Source organism: Thalassophryne amazonica, chromosome 18 (assembly GCF_902500255.1).
Source record: "Thalassophryne amazonica chromosome 18, fThaAma1.1, whole genome shotgun sequence".
Classification (NCBI taxonomy): domain Eukaryota; kingdom Metazoa; phylum Chordata; class Actinopteri; order Batrachoidiformes; family Batrachoididae; genus Thalassophryne; species Thalassophryne amazonica.
In genome coordinates, this window is record NC_047120.1 from 55,096,260 (window position 1) to 55,115,285 (window position 19,026).

Below are 19,026 nucleotides of genomic sequence, written 5' to 3' on the forward strand. Positions count from 1 at the left end.
CAACACAGTTAAAAAACTTACCTGTAAATATCAAAATCAGTTGGTTAGGACATTACCAGGTTAGTGGCTTATCTTTAATACGTGTGCTATCTGAAAGCTGTCGGTTTGTAAGCTCTGAACGGGGAAAATAGTGATATGTGTCACTGTAAGAAGAAACATAAAACCAGAAATTCTACTTTTTTTTTAAAAATGTTCCAAAACAGAAACATTTTTGTGTTGTTTTATTAGAACTAAAACTTTTTGTTTGTTTGTTTTGCTTGCAATAACTTTGTGTTGAGTTCAAATGCGGCCTTCCTCTGAACATCATGTACATTTTTGAATAGCAGAGAGAAATTTACCAGCAGGAGCCAATTTCTTCACAACCAGAAATACTGTGATAGTATACCTTGTATAAATGTTGGTCTTCAGCACAAAATTAATCCATATTTGATGGAGAGGCAAAATGTTGGACATTATAGCTAGCTCATGCGCCCAATGGTGCCCAGCATAGCCTAGCATGCTAACTGTAGCATTAGCGATAGACTATAGTGCACAAATAATATATAATTCCCCACAGTTGACCACAACAAAGACCGTATTTTAACTGTAAAAAGGGGTGGTTACTTTTGTAAGATTTCAGTTAATTTGACTTGTACCCTTAGCACCTTTTATGAAACATTCAAATTATAAATTTTCCAGAATACCACAAGATAAATATGAAAAAATAACCTTGAAGTTCAAAGAAGAAATTTTCTCTTTAATTACAAGCATTATTAGTGATGCACATGGCACGATTTTATTTCAGACCCAAAAGCATTCTTACATCAGATGAAACATGGAAAATTCATGAGTGAGTATATTAACCAAAGGCAACATTATGGCAACGGATTTTAAACATGATAATTACTATTTGTCTCCCAGTGCAGCTAAATCATTAAGTCTACTGTAGGAACAATGCATTCCCCACTTAGATGTTTAATAGCCTCTTCACACTTTTATCATCAATATCATGGAGCAAAAACAGCCTTGGAAAAACTAATTTGTGCACATTTGCAATGTGCCACAGATGAAATGTGGCAATTTGTTAAATGTTATAATTTAATTATTGCATTTTGTTTTTGTGAACTCGGTGCTATGTGTAGTTGTTGTTGAGGTAAACATTTTAAAATGTAAATTGCTTGTTTGAAAGTCAGTTGTGATTTGCTTGTTAAATGCAATGCAATAAGACTGTATTATTTCAGATTTTACAAGGGAAAAAGAAGGTAAAATAATGCAAACAAAACTCAGGTAGTTCAAGCTAAATAACACGATAACTGTCAACATGCATGTTAACATTTTGGCACATGTTCCTGTTTGTTCTGTAGTTTGTGAACTAGCACAAGAGAGTGCCACCCTACAAATAACCAAGGCACATAAAAAATTTGACCTCTTTTTTCCCCAACAATTATATTGTAAATTTTTAAAATAAAGACAAAGCCTATACAATTTTTAAAGCTACAGTGTGTAGGATTTAGGGGCGTTTATTACAAGAAATAGAACACAGTATTCATTACCACCTATTTGAATGAGCCCTTCATATCTACATGGGAGCGGGCCTCTAATGGAGGCCGCCATGTTGATACAGTAGCCCAAAAGAAGCATACGCCACCATTCACATTTTGCAGTGCAACCACAATATTTAAGACAAAAGAAGGGGAATCAGTGGTTTCTCCTCTATACATTGTCTACTGGTTGCTAATGAAGGCTTACAAATTTAAGAATACCCATTTTGGTAAAATCATACATATTACAGAAGTCAAGACAGCATGAATCCCTGATGCCAAAGAAGTGAAAAACATGAAAGGAAGCAAAATCATGACTGGTGACAACATAGTGCAATCTGCAACTTCACCTCTCTGACATTAAATTCTACACACTGTAGCTTTAATAATGACAAACTGGAACAAAAATACCATCTGGTCACAGATTTTGCAGTTACTGTAGTAAACTGATGACTGGGTAATGCACACTACAATATACTGCTTTTTGCAGTTTTTCTTCAGCTATTCATCAAGAGGCTCTTTTTCCTGTATGAAAAAGAAAACTTTTAGTATTTCAGGAATTACAAGTGATCAGGCTTCACATAACATCACTAAATGTAAGTAATTAGATCAGGTAGCTAGAAAAAAAATGTTACAAAAATTTTATACAAAGTTCACCAACCAAGGGGAGGTGATGGTCTAGTGGTTAAGGTGTTGGGCTAGAGTCCAGAAGATTATGGGTTCAAATCCCCACCTGACTGGAAAATCACTAAGGGCCCTTGGGCAAGGCCTTTAATCCCTTATTGCTCCCGGTGTGTAGTGAGCGCCTTGTATGGCAGCACCCTGACATCGGGGTGAATGTGAGGCATAATTGTAAAGCGCTTTGAGCGTCTGATGCAGATGGAAAAGCGCTATATAAATGCAGTACATTTACCATTTTTACCAACAATAAATATCTGAACTACTTTATGTAAAATTATGCATAGAGCATAATGGGGCCCCAAACTTGGCCTTGACCTTTGACTGATCCTAACCAAAATCAAATAACTTCTTACCATCCATAGTCCCAATCTGCCAACCAAATTTGATCAAAGTCCGATTTGCTGTTCTTAAGATACACTGCCAAAGCAAAAGTACATATATACACTATATACAGTAATATACAGACCAAGGTGATCACAAGACCATAGATCTCCAATGGCATCACTAAGAAACAGAAGTATCAGCATTAGCCAAACACAGGCCTCCAAACTATTGCACTGCTCTGCACAAGACTCAATACCAAGTCAGTCCTCATCTACCACCATAACACTCCCATTCAGCTCATACTCAATAGTGGCCCAGTCAAAGATGTTGCCCTTAGGGACCTTGTGGCCATAGTGCCAGGCCTGGATCATGCTCCTGGACAGCACAAAGTCCCACATATTGAGGTCAGTCACCTCGCCGACAAAGCTCTGCACAGCATCCAAGCCCCCCAGGTGTTTGTCTGGATCCTGCCCCAGAATGACGGTGCCTTTTGGGCGAATGGTGTGTCCAGGCTTGTAGACATGGTAGGTACTCCGCTTTCCATCCACCCAAAATGCAGAGAGGCCGTTTTGAGATTCCCAGGTGAGGCAGAGGCTGGTGCGGAAGGTGGAGAGCGGTGGAAGGTAAAAGAAGGTGCCATCGCCACTCATATAAAAAGAGATGCGCCCGTCTTTCTCACGCCAAACGTTGAGCTCGTCATAGTCGGCTGTGCGATATGCAAACAGAATTATCTGCCGTTCCTCTAGGAGCTCTGTGGCTACTCGCATGCAGAGGGTGAAGGCCCTGAGCTCCATTTCTTTCTGTGGGATCAATGCCACGAAGCTGAAGTCCGTCTCATAAGGGAAGACCAGAACTCTCTTGCTGAGACCCACTGAAGCAAAACAGACCAAAGATTAATTACCAAGACATCAAGTCTTTGTGTTTTTTGACACATACAGGACCTATCATGTTGCATTTACATGCTGACAATAAAACAGCTCTACTGGTAGTTGCATTAAATCACTCACAGGGTTCAAATAGATCCTTAAGGTCTTAAAAAGCATTGAGTTAGTTCATCTCTAAGGTATGAACTGGTATTAAAATGTCTTAAATCAGTCTTTCAAAAGTCTTTAAAATGTCAAGACGTGAGAAGTAGAATTTTATTCATGTTTTCTTCTAACATTGTAATTAAAAATATAAATGGACAATGAAAGCCTCTTCTGACACTACCCAACGCGATATAGTGGAATCACAAAATCTCATTTGTTGCACACAGAGTAGAGATACATTCAACTAATCACACATAATGCATGGTTATTGAAATGGTCATAAACTGGATTCCGGCTGGCATTGAAAGAAAAGTCTTAAAAAGATTTAAATCTATCTTTCCTTAAGCTGTAGGTACCCCGACTCGAATATAGACACAAACAGACGACAATGATGGGCAATAACACTGGTAACCTGACTGGGTAATAATTCACTTAAAAAGGTGCAACATAATTTTGCGCAATATAAAGAAACAGTCAGTTTTACTTATCACCTTTACATGAATTGAACTGAATTGAATTTATTTATTTATCCGGCACACAACTGAGCAACAACAAAGGCAATAACAGAACATAAAAAAACAACGTACGAAAACCCGTGTGGCCGAAAGGGTGAAGGCAGAAGCAAAGCTTATAAGCAGCCTCCCCTTAAACCATTAAAAATAAAGAATGTATATATACATATACACACATATACATATATACACATACATACATATATCATCTTTTAATAGGTAAGTAGGCAACAAAGGTTGTGCCGGCAGTGAAGGTTTCAACCACCTTCATACTGAAAAGAAACAATCTGGTTTTGCAACATTTGTGAACGCGCAGAATCACAATTTGGAAAATGTTATTACCACTGCATCCAAAGATTTTTTTGGTTGCAGCCATACATACCTTGTGTGGCTGAGGAGGTCAAAAAGGAAGAGACAAAGAAGACACCACGAAGAAAGGCAGTAAAACTCTCACCACCAGTGCTCTGCGAAGAGACGAACGACATGATACAGCATGAGTTTGTACACAGCACTGCTTTTCAAATTAATTGTTAGATTTTTCTTACCATTTTGGTGTAACTTTGTTTTTTCCTGCACACTTCACTTGCTGAAGTCCTGTGATCAGAGTCCTCTTCCCTCCTTGCACCGCCCGTGATGTCAGCTGTTCAACAATGGGCCTGGTGTGTGACGGCTAGATGACACCATCCGTACGCATGACTGACAAACACCGAGTTACTCATATGCACTTGCATATCAAGACTTGCCTACATTTTGGAACATTGGTGACAATATTTCAGCTATATGCACATATACTGTACATGTTAACCTTGTCTGGCTCAAATTAATTTTTAGTAACAGGAAAAATCTGATATGTAGCTGTTGCAAATCTGCAGCGACTGTCTTGAGAGGGTTAAGAGCCTGCCATTGTCATCTAGCAAGGAATCTCTAACAGAAGCACAACAAAGATGTAACAAGCTGTTTACACAACGGTAAACTTTTAAACTGTGCTTTGTAGTCTTGCCATTACTGTGCCTAATCCACCAGTAATACACTATGGTCAGATTTGGCATGAATGTTCTTCATAAATCAGTGTTTGAGAAAAATTGCTGTACACTTGAAAATCTAATATGGTGGTCATGTAGGGGTCAATGAAGAAGTTTGAGAAAAATTGCTGGACACTTGAAAATCCAATATGGTGGTCATGTAGGGGTCAATGAAGAATTACAAAAGAGTCAAATTTTAGAAAAGTATAACAGTATTTGACTGATCATAAATATTCCAAAAAGGTATAGTTTGGACTATCTATGACTGAATGTTATGGAGTAAAAACAGCACGAATGGTGACAACGGTCAGTGTCAGTTGGTACAGGGGTCAAAAGTTAAAGTTGCTCGAATTTTTGTAAAATGTGATGCAAATTATTGGTTAATAGGGTTTTAAAAAGGAATAGTTTGCACCATGTGTCATGCTTAGTTGTCACATTACAGGGTAACGTATGTCACATGCCATACGGAATCCAATGTACATCAACATTGTTTGATATTTACTTTGCAAACCAACCATTCAACACAGTCAAAAGTATTCCACGTATAAATCCTATTAGTTCAACCAATAATTTGCACCACTTTTTACCAAAATAGGAGCAACTTTAACTTTTGACCCCTATACAAACTGAAACTGACCTTTGTCACCAATCTTGCTGTTTTTACTCCATAACTCCATTAACGTTCAGTCATAGATAGTCCAAACTATACCTTTTAGGAATATTTATGATCAGACAAACACTGTGTTATACTTTTCATTATGATTGAAGCATTTCTAAATTTTGACCCCTGTGTAATTCTTCATCAACCCCTACCTGGCCGCCATATTGGATTTTCAAGTGGCCAGCACTTTTTTCATCACTGATTTATGAAGAACATTCACGCCAAATCTGATGCTTGTATCACCAAGTGAAGGACTGTTTCAGTTATCTGCTGCATTATGACCCCGAAGGCAGAGGATCCAGAAAACTGTACATCACCACTGAGATAAGTCTTTCTACAAATCTGACACTTGCACTACATGCAGACAGTTTCCGTGGTGGAGTCCAGGAAGTCACTGAAAGCCTGGATTTCAGTCTCAATCCAGAACAATCACAACCCCAGACACGCTGACCCCTCGCGTGTTGTAATCTGAGAACACAAACCAGTATCACGCTGCATTGTAGTATGACTATATAAACACTATATAGCGGCCAATCATAGTGTGTCTCTTCAATGCCACAAATGTGCAAACTTAACAGTTTAATGATGACAAATGAAACTTAACCACACATCCATGTTATCAACATATCTACATTTAATACATTTTCTCAAGCTCTGGAGTTCCCAAAGAAAAAAAAAATCCAAGATACAGGAGCATATTATTTACATTGCCAACATCCTTACAAATCCTAATTCACCAGACACACATTCAGATGAAACATGTAAACTCATTGCACTGAAATGAAAATGCATTTTACAGTGAATGCCCGTGCATCAGCATTCAAATAATAAAACAAAATTTGGGACTGAGGTACAACTAAAACAAGATCGCAACTATTCCAGCATTTCTATTAACAGAAGAGGCTGCAAGTTTTTTTTTCCAAACTGCACATTTATGATTGGCTCCACATGGCTGTTACAATCATTTTTTTCAGAACTGCAACCACGTGCAGAAAAGGTGTATAAAATTAACAGCAATGACGATATGGGGTGGGGGTTAAAAACACACTACAGCCATTTTCCTACATTTGCATTCAGTTTATGCCTGATTTGGAGCATCCACTGTTATTTCAGGCAAAAGACACAAGACATATATACACAAACGTCCAAGCACGTTAATTTTCTATGAACACCACACAGCATAAACCATTCTTCAAAGCATTTTAACATCATGCCCAAGAGGGGAGGTGGTCTCATTCTATGAAAGTCAACACATTTCAACATTTTTAATTTAGATCCAGCAACGTGAAGAACTCTTATAGACAACCATTCTTTTTCTGTAGCCAGGGCTGCTTTTTGTTACAATATATTGTCTTCATACACTCAACACACTACTTGAAATTGTGTTGGTGTAAAAACTAACTTACAGAGTGCATTATGAATACATTCAATTTATTCTAATTGTGTGTGATGGGATGAAGGTTGGAGGAAAATGGTTAACAACTCCAAAACTTGACAGCATTGGGACATAGGTGTGTGTGTGTGTGTGTGTGTTTTGGAGCTGCAGCGCCACCTGGCAGCAGAGAAGCAGAATAATCTGTTCAGGAATATTAGCTCACTCAGAACAAGTAAAATACCCACTTATCGGTTTACCATTACCTGCCTACAATCTAGCATCTCGCTGAAAACAAAAATGTAATTTTACAGTACAAACAACACCGAGAACTGTGCAAATCAGCTAACGTTAAAAGAAAATATGATTAAGAAATACTGACGTAAATGCAAACTTAGTCACCAAAGTCTTTGCTGATGTTTTCAATCAACTGTAGCCTCGAGAAGCCCCATCAGAATAAGCTGGTAGACAATGAGGACGATGAGCTAATAGAGGAGAGAGAGAGAGAGAGAGAGAATATGAATGACCCTTAATGGGAGCAGCAGACCATGAGCATAACACCTGCCAACTCTGGAGCAGGAGGAGCAGGAGGATTTACAGCAAAGACAAAATGTAGCGAGGAGAAACAGGCCAAGATTCATGGCTCCCAGTTGGTAGTCCACAGTGCAGTTTTTCCTGCATGTCCAAAGTTCACAGGCCTAGAGGACTGCTGATCTGTTCATGTCCTTTCCAGGCATCGTGTTGAATATTGTTATGACAGAGAAATATGGAGGGTGAAGGGGGGTCCTCTTTCAGTAGTCCTCCACCCAACCGTTCTCCTGGATAAAGGCATCGATTACTTCCTTCATGGCCAGGTTCGGGATCAGCTGGTCCTGGGTCAGGGGACTCCTGGTGACCGGATCAAAATGACCGACTCGCTGCACAGACACAACAATTGTTGTTAGTGTTAGTATTCGACATGAGTACACCTGGTGACAAACTTTAAGAGGACATCGAGACAGATTGCAGGTATTTATAAAACCCACAAATGATAAGAAGTTAGAGGGATACATAGAAGTCGTCCTTTCCGTCGGTCTGTCCTCGAGTCTTGAAAGCAAAACTCCTAAACTATTTTGTGGATTTCAATGAAACTTCACACAATGGTAGCACATTATGTGAAGATGAGCATGAGAGAAAATAATTCTGATCCAATGTTTTCAAGGCGAGATAACTGTAGTTTTGTTTTTTCCATTTTTTTAAAAAACATCACATTTGTTGAGTTTGATCATTCATGTGTTTTATCACAAGTGATTTACTATATCTGATATATTAGCATGGTAGAGCGGGTTATCAGTTTGTGAGTTCTCTAGTTTAACAGCTAATTTATGCAGATTTGAAACATCTTACCCACAATCTCATTTACAAGATACAATCTTTGATTTTACCTACTTTATCAAAATATGAATGTTTTCTATTTTACCTAAATTTATCCTCTGAGCAACAAGAAACAAACACCAGACCAGAAACACAAATAAGCTGACTAGATGAAATTACAATACATGTTATCATTACTGCCATCTCACCAGACAATGGAGGCATCATCATATTTTTGAAAAAGAATGTGAAGATCAGGTCTGCTTTGCTGTCTTTTAATAACATTTTTTGTTATGTTGACAAATGCTATTTTATTTTAAGTCAGTGGTGCTCTTCATATGGTAATTTAATATTAAAAATGAAGTATTTTATTTTAAAATATTTAAATGCTTTTAAAAATGGAAAGCAGTTATATGTCTCGCCTTTTTGGTGCTGATCCAAAAACTGATCCCGACCTGTGACTAAATCAGCAATCCAAGCCATGTGTTTTGTGATCCACTGTACCCATAGTAAAGATGTATTCTAAATGAATCACTATATATATATATATATATATATATATATATATATATATATATATATATATATATATATATACACACATATACACATATACATATAAATAAATTCCAGATGTGACAGCAGTTTTTATTTCATACAAGACATCAGGGAAAACACAAGCAATCAGGACTTAATTTTGATATTTACAAGACTATAAAGTTGCAAGTTGCTGACTGAGTTACATGTATTCACTAAAAAGGCGCTGATGATCAAAAAGGCCTCTATATTTTAAAATGTGTGGCTCGGTATGACAATGCAATCTGATAGTTTACACAGAGGGGGTGATATTTTGTTTTTTCCTACCTGTAGGTGTTCTTCAATATCCTTACGATCGTAAGTGATTCCACTGGGTGTGATGCAGGGCTCCCTCATCAGCTCAAAGCTGATCTTCCCACACAGGTAATCTGGGATCTCGCGCTTCTGAAGTGACAACAGAAGATGCACGAAACTGACTCCGACAGAATTCCGACAGCTGCGAGAACACCTAAAAACCACTGATAAAACATTACAAAACTAATTAGCTCTCATATATTTTTCTGATGGTGCAGCCACTGGGCTGCACCATCAGAAAAATATCAAATCAAATACTGTCAAGTCAAATACTGTTATGAGCAATGTGGAGTCACTCAAACTGTCAGTCAACATTTCATTTGTTACCAAGATAGCTTCAGTTGTACTGGCACAACTGCCACAACATGTGGTGTGTGTGTATCTATCTATCTACAACCTCTGGCAAAAATTATGGAATCACTGGCCTCAGAGGATGTTCATTCAGTTGTTTAATTTTGTAGAAAAAAAAGCAGATCACAGACATGACACAAAACTAAAGTAATTTCAAATGGCAACTTTCTGGCTTTAAGAAACACTATAAGAAATCAAGAAAAAAAGATTGTGGCAGTCAGTAACGGTTACTTTTTTAGACCAAGCAGAGGAAAAAAAATATGGAAACACTCAATTCTGAGGAAAAAATTATGGAATCACCCTGTAAATTTTCATCCCCCAAATTAACACCTGCATCAAATCAGATCTACTCATTGACATTGACCCTATGCCATGACATTGACCCTATGTGTCTTTTTGCAAGGAATGTTTTTGCAGTTTTTGCTCTATGGCAAGATGCATTATCATCTTGAAAAATGATTTCATCATCCCCAAACATCCTTTCAATTGTCCAAAATATCAACATAAACTTGTGCATTTATTGATGATGTAATGACAGCCATCTCCCCAGTGCCTTTACCTGACATGCAGCCCCATATCATCAATGGCTATGGAAATTTACATGTTCTCTTCAGGCAGTCATCTTTATAAATCTCATTGGAACGGCACCAAACAAAAGTTCCAGCATCATCACCTTGCCCAATGCAGATTCGAGATTCATCACTGAATATGACTTTCATCCAGTCATCCACAGTCCACAATTGCTTTTCCTTAGCCCATTATAACCTTGTTTTTTTCTGTTTAGGTGTTAATGATGCCTTTTGTTTAGCTTTTCTGAATGTAAATCCCATTTCCTTTAGGCGGTTTCTTACAGTTCGGTCACAGACTTTGACTCCAGTTTCCTCCCATTCGTTCCTCATTTGTTTTGTTGTACATTTTTCGATTTTTGAGGCATATTGCTTTAAGTTTTCTGTCTTGACGCTTTGATGTCTTCCTTGGTCTACCAGTATGTTTGCCTTTAACAACCTTCCCATGTTGTTTGTATTTGGTCATCAGTTTAGACACAGCTGACTGTGAACAACCAACATCTTTTGCAACATTGCGTGATGATTTACTCTCTTTTAAGAGTTTGATAATCCTCTCCTTTGTTTCAATTGACATCTCTCGTGTTGGAGCCATGATTCATGTCAGTCCACTTGGTGCAACAGCTCTCCAAGGTGTGTTCACTCCTTTTTAGATGCAGACTAACGAGCAGATCTGATATGATGCAGGTGTTAGTTTTGGGGATGAAAATTTACAGGGTGATTCCATAATTTTTTCCTCAGAATTGCGTGATTCCATATTTTTTTCCTCTGCTTGGTCTAAAAAAGTAACCGTTACTGACTGCCACAATCTTTTTTTCTTGATTTCTTATAGTGTTTCTTAAAGCCAGAAAGTTGCCATTTGAAATGACTTTAGTTTTGTGTCATGTCTGTGATCTGCTTTTTTTCTACAGAATTAAACAACTGAATGAACATCCTCTGAGGCCGGTGATTCCATAATTTTTGCCAGGGGTTGTATAAATGAATATATATGTATATATATCACAAACAGTGACCCCAAGCTTATTGATTAAAAAAAAAAAAGGGAGGGGTGTCAAAAGGTCATTTTATCAATAGTGGAATGCCCATGATTTTGAAAAAAATTGTATCTCTTTCTTTTTTTTTTTATTATGAGTTTGGTATTTTTGATTTTGAGCTGGGGTGTTGTTGTTGTTAAAAGAAAAAAAGTCAGTGTATGTCAGTGAACATACTTTGTAAAAATGTTGTGATTTTAACTTGTTTTTTCACTGCCCAACTGTCATCAATGTTAGTAGGTGTGTTAAGAATACTGACCCCAAGAAGCCTACTGACTTTGGCTTCAAAAAGGAATGGTCACGATCACTAAACCGTATTTTCTAAAAATATTGTGAATGCGGTAACTTCTTTTCTAATTGCCCGACTATCATCAAACTTAGAAAGTGTGCTAGTCATGGTGACCCAAGAAGCCCATTAACTTGGGGGGGGGGGGGTGTCAAAAAGTAAAAACACTGAACTTCGTAATAGCCTTCAGCCCAAAAAAAAAAGAAAAGAAAAAAAAAGTCACTTGTCAACAGTAAACTTAACATTTGACCAGGATGCCATGGGTTAGTGCAGACTATGCACTTACTAATATAATGGGGTAAAAGTAAGGCCCTCCAGCTCCTCCTTTGTGTTGCACCCGGGGTCGCCACAGCAAATCCAAGGTGGAGCTAAATGTTGAATTGGCACAAGTTTTTTACGCCAGATGCCCTTCCTGACACAACTCCACATTATATAGAGAAATGTGGCAGGGGTGGGGTTTGAACCGGGAACCTTCCACACTGAAACCAAGTGCACTAACCATTTTACCATTACCCCTGCTCTGCTAATATAATGGGGTGACAGCGCTTAAAGACAAACTGTTGCAGCAGAATTAAACCTACCATCCACATTAACTCTAAATACTGTAATAAAACAACAGGATTGCTGCAAGTATCATGTTAATGAGCAGTGTCAGAAATATTATGGTACATTTTAATCTTTTTGGACAAAACTGACTTCATCAGAAAGCTCAGCAGAGATGTGTGAATATGAAAGGAAAACCAGATAAAAGGTGCTTGAGTCTATTTTTGTCTTTTCTATGTCAACCATGTAAGCAGATGCCGTGTCAGTAACATTCAATAGCAAACTCAGCTAAAAATGGACTCAGCCTGAGTTTACACATTCTCCATGTGTCTGAACTGATAAATGTCTGTTGTGCATCTATGACAGACTGATGACCAATTCAGGATGTTCCAATTCAGGATGCTCCCCTCTTTTCTCTAAACATGTGCTGATTAGGGATGTGGAAATTAATTGATACGAATCGGGACCTAGACACAAACGTGCGCAATGCAAGTGTATCGATTCATTCAGTGTGCATCGATTCAACTGAAGGGTGAAATTGTGATCGCATCGCTCGCTGTGTGCTTGCATCGATTTTTTTCCGAGGCACATTGAATGCATCATCCCTGCTTGGTGTTTTGTTTTGACGAAACCCTGAAAGTACATTTCTACCACAACAAACATGTAGGTCCGCGAGCAGTTGGAGATGTTTCACGCACCTAAAACATTAAAGTCAGGCATTAGGAGATACTTTGGCTGTTTTAAAAAAGATGGGAAACTTCACAAGACGCTGGTCATTTGTAAAGAATGCCGTGCTGCTAAACCATACGGCCACTGCTGCTCCACTTGGATACTCAGATTGTAAACCTCCAGCAAAACTGTGGTAAGAAAAGTATCTCAAACTACTTTTGCGGTACTGTCAATGAGTGACTCACTTTAAGTGACTCATTGAGAGTGATGTTGTCTTACTGTTTAAGTTCTGAATTTGTGATAAAACAGGTTCCACATACGAGGGAACCAATTCCTATTCCATAATGTTGAATCTGGTAAATTTGTTGATAACGAGTAAAACAAATCCTCTGCCTGAAGAAGAAGAAGAAGCAGAAGAAGCAGCAGAAGAAGAAGCAGAAGCAGAAGAAGAAGCAGAAGAAGAAGAAGACGACGACGTATTAAAATTTTTGGTGTAATTTCTTTGCATCACGTTGAATCGCACCGTATCGCACCAAAACACATCGTGAGGAACTGAATCGGCATCAAATACATATCAAATCGCATCGAATTGTGAACAGGAGTGAATCGTATCACACTGTCTCGTCAGTGTTGTCATGTATCACTATATGTATCGTATCGCTGGTAGTGTATCGATATGCGTATTGAATCGTCAGTAATGAGATTCACATCCCTGGTGCTGATGTGTTCTACAATGTCACACACAGTGTATTACATGACAGACTTACTTTTCTTTTCTCATCCACTTGAGAAAAGAGCTCATCCATGTCGATTAGGTACTTGTCCTAAACAAGAAATGTTAACATTTCATTACATATATGACAATGTTTACTTAAATATGTATTTCTAAATGGAAAACATAACCACAAACACAAAAACTAAGACATACATGCTTTGATGCAATTTTGGCACTATCACTTCCATTTTGATTGTCGTCCTGTTTTTCTTTGTATTCTTCTAGTTCTCTGTACAAGTACAAAGTTAGTATAAGTTATTCCTCCCTGCAGAATCATGAAAACCATATAGCAAATTTATTTCCATATTTTATAGATGCCATGAAGTAATTATGACTCGCCCATTGGCTATTTGACAGACAACTGGCCTCCACCCTTCCTAGGCTCACCTTTCCTTTTCTGCAAGTATCAATTTAGTTAAATAAGCATGTAACTCGTTCTCCTGATTGATACGTTTCTCCTCAATGCTGTTCCAACGTTTCTTTTTGGCAATCCGTAAGGCGCTGGGAATATCATCTCCAAAATTCAGTCTCTGTTCTTTTGCCAGGTTGTAAGCTGCAGAACAAAATGTCCATTAAATCAACAGTGGAGCACCGTTAAAATGTCACACAGTCTCTTTTGGTTTAGACATCTCTTGAATGACATTATTTAGTACCAAAGCTGCTTCTCTGCATACCACTAATTTTTGCCGTCTTTACAATATTGTTCTGACCTTTCTGCAAGTTGCCAATTGCCTCATCGTAGTTTTCCAACTCCAGATGGCACTGACCCAAAAAGAAGTGGGCCTTAACTGACTGGCTGTCCAGCTCCAAAGCGTGCTTACAATCAGCCAGAGCCTTGTCGTGTTGCTGCAGCTTCACATGGCACAGGGCCCTGTTTGTGTAGTATACTGCCACTGATGGGTTACGGTTCTGTGAGGCAGGAAATACCATAAAACACAGACAAACAATAAAATTACAGGAAAGAACACACTAGAACAGGGATCATCACACGACAGCTTGTGTTAGTCTAAGCACAGCATGCACATTTGTTATGACTTCAATGTTACTTTGCTGTTTTAACATACAGGTTTTTCACTACATGTTTTCTCCCTGGAACTAAAATCCACAGGTGTAATTGTTGCAGTGTTACTTATTACTAATTTAGATCACAGATTTAATACTGGATTACCTTCTGTATTTGCATCAACATCACACAGCACTTGCTGATAATTAAACCACTTCAGAATTTCTTTGTGATAAAATTCAGGTCACTTTGTCCTGTTACACTCTCATTCTGACATGTCCTGTTTGTAAATTTGGTTTGATTGCTGTAGAATTTATGTTAGTTCTGGGTGCATTAAATCCCAGTTTACAAGTGTGCATCAAAAGATCTGGATACAAGGAATTTGGGGCCCCACTAAAGTTAGATAAGTGTTCAGATCTGCCCAAATAATTACCCTGTATGTCTGCAAAGCCGCAATAACAGGGCATTGTTTTCAATGGCGTGTTTGTGTATGCGTTTGTGGACAACATAATTCAAAAACAGCTGGGCAGGTTTCCTTCAAACTTGGTGGGAACAGCCCTTGGATAGTTATCTAGCGGTGATTATATTTTGAAGTAGGTCAGGATAGCACGGTTGCTTAGTGGTTAGAACGGTTGCCTCACAGCAAGAAGTTCATGCAATCAATTTCCACCTGTGGCCTTTCTGTGTGGAGTTTACATTTTCTCCCCATGTCTGCGTGGGTTCCACAGCCACATTCCTCCCACATCCCAAGACAGGCAGGTTAGGTGGATTAGAAACTTTAAATTGTCTGTAGGTGTGTGTGGGGGGGGTAAATGTGTAGGTTTGTCTGTACGTAGCCCTGCAATAGACTGGCATCCTGTCCAGGGTGTAGCCCCCCTCATGCCCCCTATGACTGCTGGGATAGGCTCCAGACCCCGTGACCCTTAATTGGAGTAAGCAGTTGACGGTGAGTAAGCAAGTACACGTAGTTTGGTCAGAGGACAATGAAAACATGGTCATATATATATATATATATATCTCCAACCAAGAAGCCTAGATGGATGATCCAAAGCATGTAGTGTGGACAGTGTTAGTTCCTCAAAAAAAAAAAAAAAAAGCAATCTGCTACTTGGAAAATCCAACTGATGATCCCTTCTGTATGTCCATTATTCTCTCATAGATGTTGTGCTTTATTTTAGACGACATTATCCATACCATTTATTTGACTATGAGCTACTCACAATAGCTTTGCTGTAGAATGTCGCTGCCTCCTGGTACTTGCGGCAGAGGAACAGCCGGTTTCCCTGCTCCTTCAGTTCTTGCGCGGTGGAACTCTTCTCCGGGCTACCGGCCATCTTCTCCACCGGCTCCGCCTCGCCCTGCTTCCCTATCCTGTTCGGCTTCTCTTCAGCTAACTGACGGATATGAAAGATGTCCCTTCTGGATCTCACAGACTAGATTAGAGGAGGGAAAAGGACTGCAAATTAGAGATGGTCACCGCAATGCACCAGCAACGCGCGTATGGAACGAACTGGGCGCAGTGCTTGATGGCACCTAAAAATGCATTCGTTTAATTTGCTGACTGAGCAGACGGCTGCAAAAAAATACAGCAAGGTGCCGGTGAATTAACTATTCATGTGACAGACATCAGTGAGAGCTGGACGGCCAGCGATCAACATCTGCTACCGGCATGTCAAGCTGTAGCCAAACACCGATCTTCATCTGTACAAAATGACATATAAAAGCTATGAAAATAAGCAGCAGCTAAACAACAACAAAAAAACAATGAAAAAAAGCAGATCGTCAACCTCTAGCTAACAGCGACGTCAACTTTGACTAGCTATCATACAAAACTGATGATGTGCTGGAAGGAGATTTCACCAGCCGATTTAACGCTATTAACAACAGCTACAAAATACAAATTCAAGGACGAATTGTTCTGAAAGCTCAGCGTGTAGCACCTATACAGGCCTTAACGCGTTTTTAAAGCCAGCAAACGCCGCTACACAACCTCACGACCCAAAAACGGGCTAATGCTAGGTTAGCTCGGTTGCTAGGCAGCCTTCAGTTTTGCTGTTTCCGCTCATGTTAGGAAACTCACAGTCCAAGACGAGGCTCGCCGTTGAAGGGAAAATCTTACATTCAAGGGAATATGTATGACTCAATATGAAACAAACCAATAAATACATAAATAAAAAAATTTTGAGCTGTCATGCAGTTGTTTTGCTGACGTCAAACGTTTCACTGGACGTCGACGGAAACCGAGGGGATCATGAGTAGGAAAACCTGCATCGCGACTAATGAATAAAGTATAAATTTTTAAAAGTTCCATCTTCTCAGATATAAAGGTTCGCTGCATACTTATAGCTGACATCGAATCACGTCAACTACATATTTTGCATGTTTTAAAATTCTACCAGAACTTAATCAAATCGAACTTGCACATAAAAGCCACTTTACCACTACAAAGCTCCAGCACTACTCAGCTCTACTCGGTTTGGTTTCAAGCGCGAGCTTTTCTACTGCAAATAGTACCTCTTCAACGTGGGCGGGGTCATCAGAGCAAACTGCAGTGACGTCGTTTTATACGCGACACAAACATAAACAATGGCGAACGCCGTGTGTTTATTGCTGTGAGTTTTTAAGAGAAAGTTGCTGGCGGCGAGAAAAACACGCTTGAGACGTACAGAAGACTTTGGGAATTCATATGAAGATGAAGACGAGAAGATACAACCTGCTAGAGATGAAGAGACAAAACATGACGGTAAGCTAATCGTTAGCTTCCTAACCTCGTAAATAATAACTGCAGGCTGTCGCTATTAACTATTAAAATTGTGGCTGTCAAAATAAAGCGTTAATTTAGATTAATTACAATACCTATCAGGCCTTCGGTCACACTTTACTCCATTTTGTTTTGACGTCAGTGACTTGGTCAGTAAATAAAGACGCGTTTCTGAGCGATAAACGTGTTAGTGTCAATACTTTTTTTTTTACCAAAGTAACTTGCTTTGATAACTTATTGTTAAATCTCAAATGTGGGAGTTTGTGCGTTTACTGACGTTCACGCACAAAATGTTGATTCGGTTTTAATGACCGTTAATTAACGTCGTCACTGAACTCGATCAGGCTTAAAACACATTAAAAGTTTGTTTTTCATCCAGATTTTAATGTTCAATGGACAAATTTAAAATATGAAAATAAGATAATTATTAAAGGAGTCATATTGTGCAGAATCAGCCTCCAAACTCCCACAATTCTGTTTTTATAGACATTCTTTATCCTTTTGTCATTGTACACATAAATACAATGAAATTTGCCTGCATTTAACCCATCCAAATTACACTTAGTTCTCCCAATTTAAGACCAATTTACATCTTAATATCTCCTTGATATGTAACAAAAATAACCCTGATCCTTTTTTACCTGATTATTAATTGCCCCAAACACACAGATGTTTTTTTTTTAATATACCTGCAATTAAATGATTCATTTAGATTAACTAATTAAACCCTGTAATCACATTTTTTAATAACCTGACAGCACTAATTAAAATATGTATGCTGTATGTGTGTTTCAGATGGTTTTCTCAGTCACCGCTGGGGAGGTTCATGCCACGGAATGGGACACCTTTGTCATCATCATGTTATGTTTCACTGTGAATTTTTAATAAATTTTTGTACCGTTTGCTAAAATGTCTCCACTTTTGTTTAACATTATTTTGATTTGTAAAAGTTACCTGATTTAAAGGCTAACAGTTTGAAAAGCTGTTTAAGCATAATCCAGTAGTAAAATAAGCTTTACATTTAATGGGGTCGTAAATGTAAGACAGTAAAACTGGTTATTCAAAATTCCTTGATGTAATGGTGCCTTCACTGAAGTGACTAAACCTTTTTGTCTATGTTAACTACCATTTGGTAAAATCTCAGTTTAGTCATGATTATTCCAGCATCTGTGTAAAGATTCAGCCAGGTGTAGTGTGCAGTGTCTTCTGAAGCGGCAAAAACCCAAATTAAAAATTCTTAGAAATGAACCAAAATGTTTTTTACTGTTGACTCAGAATGAAATGACAAATTCTGATACAGTCACATGAGTCAAATTGTTTACTGCAACAAAAAAGAGCAAATACACACATAAAAAAAGCAACACAAACTATACAAAAGTTTCATGTGTCTGTAGTCTGGGTTGGGGGCGCAGGTCACATGCCCCGGTCATGCATCGCCTGCACAAGATCACCCAGCATGCCAAGATATGCCTGATTAAATGCAGCATCCACCACCGTTGCTTCCTCAAGGATCAGTCGGATGTGTCGATCACACTGAACCCAGTTCAGCTTCAACGTCACTCAAGATGGTGAGATTCTCCTGCTGGAACAGGCTCCCTTTATCTCTTGCCTAGACAATAATGAAGATAGAAATGGGAAAGAAAGCTTAAAAAAAAACCAGTCTCTGTATGCTCATTCCCC

The 19,026-nt window shown here is 38.6% G+C and overlaps 2 protein-coding genes across 2 annotated transcripts; both read right to left on the reverse strand.

The window, feature by feature from the left end:
• Window positions 1-2,489: 2,489 nt before the first annotated feature.
• crp1 (C-reactive protein 1) lies at window positions 2,490-4,550 on the reverse strand. The gene is made up of 2 exons (XM_034193492.1): window positions 4,448-4,550; window positions 2,490-3,396 (listed from the first exon to the last, which is right to left on the reverse strand). The coding sequence occupies exons 1-2, from the start codon at window positions 4,548-4,550 to the stop codon at window positions 2,786-2,788; spliced, it is 714 nt and encodes a 237-aa protein (XP_034049383.1). The 3' UTR covers window positions 2,490-2,785.
• A 2,042-nt stretch (window positions 4,551-6,592) lies between these two features.
• On the reverse strand, window positions 6,593-16,813 carry stub1 (STIP1 homology and U-Box containing protein 1). Its single transcript, XM_034193816.1, has 8 exons — window positions 16,666-16,813; window positions 15,806-16,018; window positions 14,293-14,491; window positions 13,970-14,135; window positions 13,736-13,811; window positions 13,575-13,631; window positions 9,338-9,454; window positions 6,593-8,037 (listed from the first exon to the last, which is right to left on the reverse strand). Exons 2-8 carry the CDS (start codon window positions 15,917-15,919, stop codon window positions 7,912-7,914), a joined length of 855 nt encoding a protein of 284 aa, XP_034049707.1. The 5' UTR covers window positions 15,920-16,018; window positions 16,666-16,813; the 3' UTR covers window positions 6,593-7,911.
• Between the last annotated feature and the right edge of the window lie 2,213 nt (window positions 16,814-19,026).